Below are 14,378 nucleotides of genomic sequence, written 5' to 3'. Positions count from 1 at the left end.
GGATGTGAAGTGATAACACTAATGCATAAGTGGGCAATCACTACCTGATCGAATTGCGTCTGGAACAGCACACTGTGCCACAATTTGAAAATGATGCATTTTTTTATTTTATACGCACGCCCTGTTCTAAACAGTTTTATTAAAACTCTACGCAATAGATATCCTTTATTTTCTTCTAATTTTGTATCATACATGATTGTTGCTGTTAACACATTGGTAATAATAAAAATAATAATACATCTAGTAGACAATATTCTGTAACGAGCTATATGCAGCAAACATTTCTAAACTGATTCGAAAATTCCTCACTTTCCGAGGACTGACTCGAGGAATCTATAGGTGGGATAATTGCGCCATCTAAAGGACAACTTGTTTATTGCGCTAGTTTCTAATACAACAGTTTTGTTTCATTATGTACTTGATAAATTGTCAATGAAAGATGAGTTGAACCGACACACACACTTGCGTTAAGAAAAATCAATATTGTAATTGCGAGTTGTATGTGAGAGACATCCCTTTGGCTGCCCATTATGTACAATGCATGCCACGCCCTTATATAAGAAAAATAGATACTGGTACTTCCGATCAAGTGTCACTTCGGAAGACTCGCATATAGCCAGTAGTCTCTGTATTTATTACCAAAATCCCAACATTGGTACACAAAGCAATATTTTCCAGAAATGTTATAAATATCCAACAGAGCGCTCTCGTGACCTCAATTTACCATGTACGCATGCGCATGGCAGGGTTATTTTGCTGCCTGAACTAAATAGTTTTCCTCGGGCTAAACTGTCAGTTGGTGCTATTTTTTACATTCATTTGACGGACTATTAGTTACAAAAATCCGTGGCGCAATAAACATATCGTTGATGTCTTTACAGATTTCTATATCGTACTGTATCGCTGGTCACGTGACTCCGCTGTGGATCACCTGATTTGCATCTGAGAAAGAAAAATGGCCGCCCACTTGTCATACGGGAGAGTCAATTTAAACATTTTGAGAGAAGCAGCACGAAAAGAGCTAAGGGAGTTCTTGGACAAGTGTGCGGGAAGCAAGGTAATATTTAACACGTAGGGAAAAACAATCGGAGGGAATCATCTCTGTCGTGGACATGGGAACTGAATCAGGCATTGACATCATTGTGCAGCCATCAAAACAGCCTGCTGAACAGTGCTTGGAGCTTTAGCTTTCCTATTTGGTAGACAGTACTGGTGATTTTATTTAAATATTGCAGATGTTGATCATCATGTGCTTTGTGTGTGCACTTGTTTTGTAGGCCATAGTTTGGGATGAATATTTGACTGGCCCTTTTGGACTGATAGCACAATACTCTCTACTTAAGGTAACTGCTCACTTCATGTTGCTAACTTGGTAAAGCATTTTGTCAGTTACATGCAAAAATTCTGTTGGGGTATCACAAATACATGTTGTTCTTTGGTTCAGGAGCATGAAGTGGAAAAGATGTTCACCCTCAAGAGCGGTCGGCTCCCCTCTGCCGATGTCAAAAACATCATCTTCTTTGTCCGCCCCCGACTAGAGCTGATGGATATTATCGCTGAAAATGTATTCAGGTAGGTTTTATGTGTCATAATTTGATTTACACCTTTGAAGAAAATCCAGGCTTTTAAGTCCTTCAACGTGACCCTCACACTCTGTCCTTGCCTTGTGTTTTGTGTTGTCAGTGAAGATAAGCTGCATTCGACACGTGACTTCCACATCCTGTTTGTACCCCGGCGGAGCATGTTGTGTGAACAAAGGCTGAAGGAGCAGGGTGTGCTGGGCTCCTTCATCAACATTGATGAGTATATCCTGGACCTGATTCCCTATGATGGTGACCTGCTGTCCATGGAATATGAAAGTGCCTTTAGGGTATGTTCAATCTTTGCATTTAAAAGAATAAAAGGGAGACTAAAACATGCAGTGCAAGAACATTATTAATTTTTAAAATGCTGTAAGACTTGAATGAAAATTCATTTAATGACAACCAGTGGTCGAGTTAAAGAATGCAATCAGTAATTCCAAGTACCTACTGTCCATCACAAGAAAAATAATACTGTAACAATCAACTCCTGAAAGCTGCCTTTTTTTTTTTTTCTAAGTGTTATATTAGTTGATTTTACATATTCTTATAGGAATGCTACTTGGAAAATGACCAAACAAGCCTTTACCACACAGCCAAGGGCCTTATGACCTTACAGGCATTGTATGGCACTATTCCACAAATTTACGGGAAAGGAGAATGTGCACGGGTGAGTAATTTGAAAGCAGATCCACTTTAACAGCAAAGCATCTTATTGCGTTGTCTTTCTTTTTCTGGTTGCTATTAGCATGTTGCCAACATGATGCTGAGGATGAAGAGGGAGTTTGCAGGTATTCAGAATCAGATCCTGCCCGTGTTTGACACACTGCTTCTCTTGGACCGGAATGTAGACCTGCTAACTCCCCTGGCTACGCAGCTCACTTATGAAGGTCTCATTGATGAGATCTATGGAATCAATAATGGTTAGGATAATATTTGTCAATCGATTTTTACACCTTTGTTTAGTAGCCAAGTTCACTGTCAATTTCTATTGCAGGTAATGTCAAGTTGCCACCCGAGAAGTTTGCGCAGAAAAAACAAGGCGAAGCGAGTAAAGATTTGCCCACAGAGCCCAAGAAGTTGCAACTCAACTCAGCAGAGGAACTTTATGCCGAAATCCGTGACAAAAACTTCAACGCTGTTGGAGCGGCACTCAGTAAAAAGGCCAAAATTATTTCTGCTGCATTTGAGGTTGGTCCTGCTTCAGCTTTAAGCCACCTTGGCATGTTTATGCATAAAGGTGTGTGCTGTAGTGTGGCAAATCTATTCAGACACTAGGTTGCCATCTCTTTCTGACAGCCTAATTGAATTCCAATCGGATATGATTGTAATCTGACTTGGTCTTGAGAGAAAATCCATATGGTTAGGGAGTTGATGGCACTTTTAAAGAGATTCCATTAGGAATTTTATACCTCTGGTGCTTTCCTATCAGGTTAGCACGGCAGATTTAGTACGATAGACATGTAGTGTTTGTTGTCTTGTTTCACAGGAACGCCACAATGCGAAGACAGTGGGTGAAATTAAGCAGTTTGTGTCCCAGTTGCCTCATATGCAGGCAGCGCGGAGTTCCCTGGCCAACCACACATCCATTGCAGAACTCATTAAGGACATCACAAGTCTGTAAACAATAAAAGTTACTCTTGCTTCTTTTACACAAATTGATTTCTAACAAAAGTTTGCTTCACTGGGTTGTGTCTTTTAGCATCCGAAGCTTTCTTTGATAACCTAACAGTGGAGCAGGAGTTCATGACCGGAGTTGACACAGACAAGGTAGATAGTCCTTGAATGCATCTTTTATTTAAGTTATTGTAATGATGTTTTTGTGCAGGTTGTTGTGTTAATAAAAAGAGATTTGACAAATGGTGTATTGGACATACAGTAACTTTAATGTATTGGACATTTGATAATCCAGGTAAACACATACATTGAAGACAGGATTGCCCAAAAAGATCCCCTCATCAAGATTCTGCGCCTCGTGTGCATGCAGTCCGTCTGTAACAACGGCCTTAAACAGAAGGTCCTTGACTACTACAAGCGAGAGATTCTCCAGGTAAAGTTAAAAAAATAAAAACGTCTGAGAAATCTGTTGTAGGTAATCTAATATGCAAATGAATTATATGTGGATAATCATTTTGGACACCTGGCCGTTATTTTTACAGAAAGTTAAAATAAATGGAAATATGGAGTTGCCTTTGTATTAAATGTGCAACTGTTCAAAATGTAAAATGAAGAATTAGGTGGAAGTGATAAGTCTATCACAAATCTACTTATTATTTCCTTCTTTTCTGTACTGTGTGACAATGCAATGTGATTTATTTCTTTACTCTCCTTTTAAAATACTTATCTCTTTAGTGACCGCCACTAATTTGTATTCATCTACGTGTATGCTTTTGTTTTATAAGACCTATGGCTATGAGCACATCCTGACACTGAACAACCTAGAGAAAGGAGGTCTTCTGAAGCCACAGACCAGCTCAAGGAATAATTACCCTACCATTAGAAAAACCCTTAAACTGTGGATGGAGGATGCAAACGAACAAGTATGGATAGCAAGGAGATTGTTTGACCTGTGACAAGGACACGGTGATATTTGGTCCTTTGTTTTCTTTTTCAGAACCCTAATGACATCTCATACGTATACAGCGGCTACGCTCCATTAAGCATCCGACTCACCCAAGTCCTGGCCAGGCCAGGCTGGCGGAGCATCGAGGAGGTGCTGAAGATGCTCCCAGGTCCACATTTTGAGGAGCGCCAGCAGCTGCCTCCTGGACTCCACAAAAAACGTAAGGGCCAATTCAAACATCAGCCTTCTGCCTGTAAGATATAGATAAGAGTAGGCTTTGTTCATGTGAGGGCAGAAGCTGAATGAGAAGATGGATTGCATTTGGCCGACATTGTTATCCTACCTCCGTCAGTTTGCACTTGTCTTTGTTTGCGCACGTCTTAAAACGAGCAATATATAACGATAGTGGCAGTTGGAGGTGTCAACACTGATGGGAATGAGGCTATCTTAGAAATATGCTAATTAGAACTGTGAGATTAGATGAAGTGGCTTGCTTCTGCTTGTCCATGTTAGAATAGATTTTCAAAGGTGCTAATTGAAGAGTCGCAGCAAAACTGATGGATGATAGATGTCTTTAATGTATTTTTCCAGTAGGATCCTTGTGCATGTAGTGGTATACTTCTGTATGGATCAAAGCTGCGGATCCAAAATGTGAAGATTTCACGACTGTATGTATGTACTGTATGTGAGAGATGACATCGTTCGTACTTACTTTCAGGCCAGCAGGGGGAGAACAGGACGACACTGGTGTTTTTCTTGGGAGGAGTGACATATGCCGAAATAGCCGCTCTCCGTTTCCTTTCTCAAATGGAGGACAGCGGAATGGAATATGTTATAGCTACAACCAAACTCCTCAACGGCGCATCTTGGATCAAATCTCTCATGGACAGACCCGAAGCTCAGATGCATTGAGTAAACTGCCACACACCTGGACACATCAAACAGCTTGAACACTCTTCATGTCAGTATCAGCATGCTGCAGGTGTCTCACTGATGTTCATGTTAGAGAAACAGATTGAGCTCTTTCTGTCCCTGAATTGTACTGAGGCGATGGAAAAAAAAAAATGGCTGTCTCTCAGTTGTATATAATTTATGTGTTAATAAAGCTTTGGTCAAAATGTAATGTGTTTAATGAAACAACGTTATTTTTATTTTTGGATGCATTTCCCCTTCCAGATAAAATATATTAACTCCATCATGAAGTTAAATGGGTCCTTCCATTATTCAACACTACCGTTGCTACTGATGTGAACGCATGGGTTTGTTTTTTTGACCAGGGAGTATAGCTGTCAGCACTGGCCCAGCCCTCGGAAGGAGCAATTAGTGCAGTAACAGGCCTCCTGATCAGCCGATAATGTTCCTGCGCCGTCTGGAGAGCTCAGGCCTCAGCATCCTATCATTTGACAGCACAGGACACTGATTGAATTAGGAGGCCATTTGCTCAATGTTCCGGCAGAGAATAACTGTGCGGCAGCAGGGTTTTAGGTCTTCAGTCAATAGCATCTCCTCGTCTTTACAGTATAAACAGGGCTTCCTGCTGACAGGATATACTCTGTGTACTCTTCATGGATAAATCCATGTTTATTTCTTATTCCTAATTAGATTTATGAGTAAGATTTGCTTGACAGCTTTCATATTATACTAGGGTGTGTCGGAGGAGCAGGTGCACGGGAGGCATAACTACCATTAGGATCAATCCCAGGGGAATAAAATCCTGATGGTCAGTTCTTGTCTTTGGCTCCTCCTCGGCTGGGAGTTGCAAGGCTCGAGGGTGCATCAGCCAACTTCACGGCTACAAGTGTACCAGCCCACCCTGTGAACAGCGTCAGTCCTGCTGCAACAACATCAAGGTATGAGTTGTTTGAAAGCTTTTATTTCCTACAATTGCAGATGTGTGTATGCTTTCATTTTGATTGATATTGTATTTGTTTACCATTTGCTGGATGAAGATTTCACAGCGTATAGTTTTATTATGATGCATAGAGTACATTATATTAAAAGTGTATTTTATTTCAGGAAATAGTATTTGCATTTTTGTAATAATATCTTCCTAATAGCTTCCTCTTTTATAATTACTAAATACTTGGCTGCAACTTCTACCACTGCTTTACATTTCCTGTTTTTTTCCCCCATAATATAAATTCAATGTTTTAAAATTATTGTGCATGTTCACTTTTTCCAAGTGTTATATCTAAAGAGCTCAGATTCATTCATTGCGGGATTAAGATCAATACTGAAACCTTTTAGTGCAATTTGCAAATACATTATTTAACAGTTGTCATCATAAGGCTATGTGGCCGATACATTATTTCTTTGCTTCATTCTTTTGTATGGTGACAAGTGTGTGTTTGCAGAATGGGACGAGGTGGGAACCTGGGACACCTGACTCTTGTTGCGCCCAAGCACAAGACACAGCAGGTGCATCTGGATTCCGAGCCTTTGTTTATTCGCTTTCTGCGGACATTCAGGGAAATCCTCAAATTTGTCCTCTTCAGCTACACTGTGCTTTTTGGCTCCTTACTTCTCGCCCGTTGGACCACTTACTACATGGTGGGAAAGTAAAAGGACAAATTCAACTTGCACTTGGATGAGGAGCTCTTTATTCAGATTGAAGATATTTCATTTGGGATTCAAAATAACACTAAGTGTCAATGGGTTTTTTTTCCTGCTTAATACTTACTACTTGATTCCAATCAATCAAATATGACAATTTGGTAAGAACTGTGCACTCATTCAAACTTACTGATGCCAGCTAAAAGAGCAGAATTACAACAATCTGAATTGCAACTTTGCTTCTGATGTGTTGGTGTGTTTATTCTTGAACTTTTAATGCACTGAAAAGTGATCACAATAAATGTTATATCTGTCTGCAGTCAAAAACATACAGTACAAAAAAAAACCGCCATTACATATGAGATGCACTATTACTGATTGTTTCTAAGCAATTAAATGGAGAGATTGCTTAGGTCTAAATATTGTATTTAGCAAACAGGACAAAGGAATGATAGGGATTACGTATATATCTGAATTCTGACTTTATTTTGCCAGATGCTTGGGTATTGAATACTTAACTCAAGACACTAACTAGGCTAAGCAATTGGTGATGCAGGTCTTCCTTTGCACCTGATGGCTATGTAACCCATATTTATTAATATACATGGATTAAATTAATTAGTTTTACCTTTAAAACGCTGCCTGTACTACTTTCCTGTTTTATTTGTTGAATGTTGTTAGATGATAGTGTTCAATGATGCACACATACACTTTCATGGAACAGAAAAGGTATAAAAGTAAACTGTTTGTTTGATGTGAATCTACCTGTTTTAAAATGAAAATGTAAGGTGAAAACAAAAGTATTAAAAGGCCAAATGCATAACTAATATGTTTTGTTGACAAAACTCTGTGCGTCATTTAATGCGTTTGTTTCTCGTATAGTACCAGTCCACACGGGCGGGGCTTGGCGTTTCCTGTTATTTCCAAAGCAGTCATCGACGCTTCTCGTAAAAAAAACAACATTATAATTTCAACAATCATGATTTCTGGCGGTGATTTAAGTTAATTTGTACAGCTAAACAATTCAGGATACTGATTATTTTCTTGGCTCACCCTCACCGCCCTCACGGTGTAACATTAGATATATTTGTCAACGCCAGCAGCGTTGCGCCATTTTGAAAGTGTTATGTTGGGAGAGGCAGGGACGAGGGAATTCTTAAAAGTATAGTGCAAAGTCTAAACACCTGTTCCTTATTCCAGCATTATTCCCGTTTTTCTATGAGAAAAATATTTATAGTGTTTGCAAAAGTTAAGCTAAGGTAGTGTGTGCTTCTTTAAAAAATAATAATGAAATAAACATTGGCAGCGCTCGCAGTTTCATTCCTCTACTCTACACCTCCTCGGCAGTCAGTAAGCAGCAGCAGTGCTCAGTCCAGGGCCTGAGCCCGCTTCACAGACCCCTTCTCTCGCTGGCCCACCACCATGGCAGGTAAAATTTAAACGACACGGCGAGGCTGCGGTCATCGGTTAATAAGTCACGAATAAAACGGAACCTAATCTGGTGTTGGTGGTTAACTAGCAGGAAGCTAGCATGCTAAACTCGTGTTGTTATGTGTAGTGAGCGTAAATAAAGTTGCTCTTGGTGTGGCGTGGTGTCTTGAAACTGGGTTTATACCTCCTGCAGGGGTCGGTGATGAGGGTGACGAGGTGCAATGGTGTTTTTCCCAAGTCAAAGGAGCAATAGATGACGACGTTGCAGAAGGTGAGTCCATCTGATTTTTTCCCCCTCATTGACACTTAGAACATGTACGAAAAGTCGCCTCATCATTTTCAGATCTTTGATATTCATCCTAAACTTCATGCGCTCTTTGTCATTACTATAAGAAAATAAAGTGCACAACGGAGTCTCTTAGACAACGTGAAATGACATTTCTGCACGCTAGTGGGACAACTATGTTAATTGTTGGCATTTTGGTGCAAGGAGTATGTTCCAGGATGCTGCGACTGCATTTTGCGTGCCTACTTTTTGGCCTAAAAGCGTCACTATAATGGAGTGAAAATGTTCAGGAGTAAGGAATAATTGCATACTGCTAAGCCAAAAGTGGTACTTACTAGTAGTGCGAAAACTGTAAGACACATTCATTCCACTAGTGTGCCCTAGTTCTACTATTGTGCTGAATTGTTTTACAAGTGAGGACAAAAGACATCAAGGATAGCACATAAATATTCAGTCAAGTTTGAAAAATAATTTTAAATTAAGTAATAGTTTGACAATGGACAGTACAAATGTTAATATTCATGTGGGTGCCATTATTTGGGCAAGCATATCAAGAGACTACAGATAATCCTACAGATAATCTATTTCTCTGCAATGCTCGCCATATGTTTGCCCATCAAAGGTGACAATGACACTGCTGATCTTTTGTTTCAGTTCATTGTTGTCCTTCGTTTGGTTTTTATTTTTTGGTGAGCTAGATGCGCAAAAGATGAAATGGCTACGAAGTTTATTGTACTTTGGTCCTGGTGCCCAGATCTTATCCGATATTGCAAACAGAAAGCACACAAACAGGGCTTCATTACACTAAATGCATTAAACCTATACATTGCTTGTAGACTGTTATTACGACAGTAAATCTACTCTGTTTACAGTAAACTCTACCTTACACCCACAATGGTCGTCAATGCATGCCTAAAACACGTATTATTGTTCACATTTGGTAGCATCTTGATCTGTCAACCTGCAGCTAAAAATACTTCTAATACGCACTGGATCCTATAATGCTGTTAAATGTGCGTGAGTTGTGTGACAGCTGTTGACTCCCAGAGCCATCTCTTGTAAAGTCTCTAGTGACTTTGGGACTGCCTGCCATTTTGTTCCCATAATAGACAACTCCAGCTGTGTGAATTATCGGGAAAGGAGCAAAGAGCCGCATCCTGTCCTGAATTAAACTTGCATTCAGTCTCTTATGTCTGGTTTTGCACTGTGCTTTTCCATTCCATTTGTTTTCTGTATAAAAATGTCTTAAATGATCGATAGCTGAGCATAACACAACACAAATCAGTGAATCAAATAACATTAAAAACTGTGATCTCTAAACACTTGAACATTTTCACTTAATTTGGCATTACCTTTAATCAAAAAATATAATACATAGCTGATAGCTAATTAGACTTTGAAAAATAATGCACCCCAAGTGCGCATACGGCAAAGACTCTCCCTAACTACCACTAATAACCCAGGCCACAATTAAGTTTTTCCAGAGCTACAAAGCTTGCGTGCCATGCGAGATCAAGGCATCCACCTGAAGGGGGCATGCACTGCATCCTATTAATTCGTAGTCATTTGTGTTTGGATGAGTTTGTCAGAAAAAAGGCTGTATGAAGCACTTTGTTTGCTCCACACTCACTCTATGCCTGTGTTAAGAATGGTGTTCACCCTAGTGCCAGGCAGTAAACAAGGACTGATTGTTGTTTTCAATGTTCTGTGTATTGTATAATTAGATGTAAATGCTGTTCAAGGTGCCAATTGTTCCTTTTCTCTGGTCCTGCACAATGTGGATGGATGGATGGATGGATGGATGGATGGATGGATGGATGGATGGATGGATGGATGGATGGATGGATGGATGGATGGATGGATGGATGGATGGATGGATGGATGGATGGATGGATGGATGGATGGATGGATGGATGGAGGGAGGGAGGGAGGGAGGGATGGGAGGGATGGGAGGTAGGGAGGGAGGGAGGGAAGATTAAAACACTTATGATATTCCTGTGTCGACAGCTGATATCATATCCACTGTTGAGTTCAACCACTCAGGGGAGTTGCTTGCCACTGGAGACAAAGGAGGTCGTGTAGTCATCTTTCAACAGGAGCCAGAGGTGCTTTTTACGTAGAGACGTCAATATTTGTTTGACTTTGCATATCCCATATTATTTGTGTAGTCTTGCATTGTTGTACCTGACGTGATCTTTGCTTGATTGTTGTTTTTAAGAGTAAGAATCAGCCTCAGTGCCGTGGAGAATACAATGTGTACAGCACCTTCCAGAGCCATGAACCTGAGTTTGACTACCTGAAGAGCCTTGAGATTGAGGAGAAGATCAACAAGATTCGATGGTTGCCCCAGAAGAATGCTGCTCACTTCCTTTTATCCACAAATGGCAAGTTGACTTGTCCACTCTAGAGAACACGTTATACAACTTATTTTCTTGAATTTAAGTCATTAGGACATCATCTGGACATTTTTTAAACAGCTAAAAATATATGTGTCTATAAAAGCAGAAATAGAACTTGTAATTAAGGCGGTCAAACAATATGACATAAAACAAATTTGTTGGCTGTAGTAGTTGACTGACTTTGACTTTGGCAGCGTTTCAGAACATTTCAAGTAACACGTCGGTAAATGGTCATGTTCAGTAGTTACCGAGTAATGTAAATGGCAAGTGTTGCGTTTTTAAGATCACAAAAAAAAAGTTGTTTTTGTCGTGTCACTCGCATTATGTAATATCCAACTACAGATTTTTAAGAATGATTGATACCTCTTGTCATTGTCCTCTCGTAGATAAAACCATAAAGCTGTGGAAAATAAGCGAGCGAGACAAGAGACCGGAAGGTTACAATTTGAAAGAAGATGACGGTCGATACAGAGATCCAAATACAGTCACAACGCTACGGGTGGGTATCGTGCGTATATTATTTATTTTTCACAGGTCGTCCATCACAATTTAACATGTTGTCTAGCTTGTAAAAAAAAGACAATGGTAAACTCACTGGCCTTGTCCCCTAGGTACCAATCTTCAGGCCCATGGACCTGATGGTGGAGGCCAGCCCTCGTAGAGTCTTTGCCAATGCTCACACTTACCACATCAATTCCATCTCAGTCAACAGCGATTGCGAAACTTACCTGTCCGCAGATGATCTTCGTATCAATTTGTGGCACTTGGAGATCACCGATCGCAGCTTTAGTATCCTTTCTCTTTTGGCTCCTCACACACATCATCAGTATTGGAAACTGCTTATCTTTTCCGGACCGGTAATTGAGCACATCCTTTCCACTGTGAGAGAGGGCACTTGGTCGAGAGACTGTAAAGAGGGAATTCAGTCTAGCATGGCTTTCTTAACGTCTGTGCATAGATGTTATTGAAGATGTGTGCGTTCTTCTCGTAATTGAAAGTTAAAGGTGAAATATAAAATATATACAATAAATACAAGTAATCAATTATCAAAATATGGTATGATGATACTGTAGTGATTTTCATGTTGTAATTTCAAGTCTGTAAGTCTCCTTTTTCCTCTTCTCTTCTGTTGGACCTGAACTTTTCTTACTCAGATATTGTTGACATCAAGCCAGCTAACATGGAGGAATTGACCGAGGTGATCACAGCGTCAGAGTTCCATCCTAACCAATGCAATACATTTATGTACAGTAGCAGTAAAGGAGCCATCCGCTTGTGCGACATGAGGGCGTCAGCACTGTGTGACAACCATGCCAAATGTAAGTAGGTCACTCAACCTAACGAAAAAACTGAATTCCATTTTTGTAGTCCCTAGCCTAAAATTCTGTTTCCTCGCTATGCAGTAAGGGAGTACGTTGTTGTGTTTGCAGTGTTTGAAGAGCCAGAGGATCCAAACAATCGTTCCTTCTTCTCAGAAATAACGTCATCCATCTCTGATGTGAACTTCAGCCACAGTGGACGTTACATAATGACCCGTGACTACCTGTCCATCAAAATCTGGGACCTCAATATGGAGACTCGTCCAGTGGAGACCTATCAGGCATGTTATGTTGGTCAAGCTGAACTATTTACTAGGGATGGGCGAGGTTACCGATACCAGACTGATTTTAAGGTAGCGGTACCAGTTGAGGCCATCTTGCAATCAGGAATTAAAAATTACTTTGAAATTGTCACTGTTTTTGAGGGATATTTTATGTATTAAGTATTACTGGTATCGGCACTTGGTGTCGGTGACTACTCACGTATTGAGTACTCGTACTGATATCGGCCTGGAAAAAATGTGCTACTGAACATCCCTACTATTTATAGTATTGTATATGAGTAGCTTAGTCCTCCATCCTCAAAATTGTTCTCCTCTATCAGGTGCATGAATATCTCAGGAGCAAGCTGTGTTCACTCTATGAGAACGATTGCATCTTTGACAAATTTGAGTGCTGTTGGAATGGAAACGACAGGTGAGAACATACATTCTCCTCATTGATTTTCATTCTGCCTCCTTTGCTATGCCGTTTCCTAGATGTTAAAAGCCACAATTTGTGTAACAGTTATAGGTTGACGTCTTTGCCAGTTTGGTTTACTATCCAGTTGACTCAGATCTCTGCCTCACTATAACTTTGTGCCCTGTGTGCAGCGTGGTCATGACAGGTTCCTACAACAACTTCTTCAGGCTGTTTGACCGAGGCTACAGGCAGGATGTGACCCTAGAGGCATCAAGGGAGAACAGCAAACCGCAGTCTGTTCTTAAACCCCGCAAAGTAAGCTCAGGTGGGAAGCGCAAGAAGGATGAGATCAGTGTAGACAGTTTGGACTTTAACAAGAAGATCCTCCACACTGCCTGGCATCCCCTGGACAACATTATTGCTGTGGCCACCACCAATAATCTCTATATATTCCAGGACAAACTTAACTAGCATTGCTCCATCACAGACACAAAATCTGTTAAAATGTTCAAGTCTGGCTCAGACCTTGGCTATGGCTGATCATCACAAGTACACTTTTCACGTATAATACAAATTATAATTACTTTACAAACTTTGGGATTCCGGGGCTTATTTACTTTTCCCTCCAGAAGCACGTGTTCATCCAGCTGCTGGTTACAACTCCACTACATCATAGACCAAAGGGAGGATAGATGTAAAAAGACAAACAAACATATTTTTCATGTGGGCATTCGTCCCAATACTAATTGTTAATGCAATTTGGCTCCTACAACATTTGGTTAGTTTTATCAGGAAAATGTTTAATTGTAGACTCAGTTGCACTGGCATGAAAAAAATGCTGATACAAGTGGTCGACACTCCTTAGTTGCGCCCACCCAATTTGACACATTCACTCACAACTTCTTCCTGATTGAGTACATTGATAAAGGGCCAATCGAGGATTGGTTATTGAAAGGTGCTCTAAAAACAATGCTGCCACTTCTTCTTCTGCTGCACAACAATGTATACCAGCTTCGATCTTTATCCTAAGATTGCCTGTTGTTTACTTTTTTTTTTTTTTCTTAACAGTAGGGATGACAACTTTCACTTGGTGATACAGTGGTCATCTAAATTGCATACTTTTGGCTGCTTATGTACATGCCAAGCGGGGGGGGGGGGGGGGGGCTGTATTTACCAGGTTAGTTTCCGTTGACATAAACTACTTATTTCCTAAGACACACAGCTTTCAGGAATTTGTTTCATCATATTTTAGGAGCACATGTACAATATAATGTTTTCATAACAACATGGTTGACTTTTGACTGGCAGGTATTTGGGTTCGGGGAACTGAATCATGCCAAAGTAAAATGTGCTTTATGCCTGTAAATTATAGTCATTTAGTTAAAGCTCTGCTCAGTCATTACTACAATGAAAATGTACCACCAATAACAGCTCAGGCTCAAGGTGGCCCAGGTGTTTTGTTGGGTATTGCTGCCAACCTCCACAAAACAAATGTTATGTTGCAGACAGGTAACATTACCCCTTGGATCAAGTTTCATTTTTTTATATTTTATACTGTATCAGAAG

The 14,378-nt window shown here is 40.2% G+C and overlaps 2 protein-coding genes across 3 annotated transcripts; both read left to right on the top strand.

Moving 5' to 3' along the window:
• The first annotated feature begins 749 nt into the window (after window positions 1-749).
• Window positions 750-5,279, top strand: vps33a (VPS33A core subunit of CORVET and HOPS complexes). The gene is made up of 13 exons (XM_085910008.1): window positions 750-1,057; window positions 1,278-1,343; window positions 1,445-1,572; window positions 1,684-1,870; window positions 2,134-2,250; window positions 2,329-2,503; window positions 2,578-2,771; window positions 3,070-3,196; window positions 3,283-3,350; window positions 3,493-3,630; window positions 3,983-4,120; window positions 4,195-4,363; window positions 4,862-5,279. Exons 1-13 carry the CDS (start codon window positions 956-958, stop codon window positions 5,053-5,055), a joined length of 1,803 nt encoding a protein of 600 aa, XP_085766134.1. The 5' UTR covers window positions 750-955; the 3' UTR covers window positions 5,056-5,279.
• A 2,468-nt stretch (window positions 5,280-7,747) lies between these two features.
• On the top strand, window positions 7,748-13,961 carry LOC147057943 (serine/threonine-protein phosphatase 2A 55 kDa regulatory subunit B alpha isoform-like). 2 transcript variants are annotated; one of them, XM_085910125.1, is made up of 11 exons: window positions 7,748-7,955; window positions 8,044-8,125; window positions 8,321-8,398; window positions 10,421-10,518; window positions 10,632-10,797; window positions 11,199-11,311; window positions 11,424-11,601; window positions 11,967-12,131; window positions 12,243-12,412; window positions 12,736-12,827; window positions 13,004-13,961. In XM_085910125.1, exons 2-11 carry the CDS (start codon window positions 8,119-8,121, stop codon window positions 13,281-13,283), a joined length of 1,347 nt encoding a protein of 448 aa, XP_085766251.1. In that variant the 5' UTR covers window positions 7,748-7,955; window positions 8,044-8,118; the 3' UTR covers window positions 13,284-13,961. The 2 variants fall into 2 exon arrangements, with proteins under 2 accessions (XP_085766251.1, XP_085766250.1); XM_085910124.1 differs by having other exon boundaries at window positions 7,749-8,125.
• The last annotated feature ends 417 nt before the right edge of the window (window positions 13,962-14,378 follow it).

Source organism: Syngnathus leptorhynchus, chromosome 4 (genome assembly GCF_054491065.1).
Source record: "Syngnathus leptorhynchus isolate UIUO chromosome 4, UIUO_Slep, whole genome shotgun sequence".
Lineage (NCBI taxonomy): Eukaryota > Metazoa > Chordata > Actinopteri > Syngnathiformes > Syngnathidae > Syngnathus > Syngnathus leptorhynchus.
This window is presented reverse-complemented; position numbering and strand designations above follow the sequence as displayed.

Bases quoted from the DNA above. Each gene is read 5' to 3' on its own strand.
- vps33a (XM_085910008.1), top strand. From the start codon at position 956: ATGGCCGCCCACTTGTCATACGGGAGAGTCAATTTAAACATTTTGAGA. The intron at 1,573-1,683 runs GTAGGTTTTATG...TTGTGTTGTCAG, and splicing joins ATCGCTGAAAATGTATTCAG to TGAAGATAAGCTGCATTCGA. The intron at 2,504-2,577 runs GTTAGGATAATA...TTTCTATTGCAG, and splicing joins GATCTATGGAATCAATAATG to GTAATGTCAAGTTGCCACCC.
- LOC147057943 (XM_085910125.1), top strand. The intron at 10,798-11,198 runs GCAAGTTGACTT...GTCCTCTCGTAG, and splicing joins CTTCCTTTTATCCACAAATG to ATAAAACCATAAAGCTGTGG. The intron at 12,132-12,242 runs GTAAGTAGGTCA...TTGTGTTTGCAG, and splicing joins GTGTGACAACCATGCCAAAT to TGTTTGAAGAGCCAGAGGAT.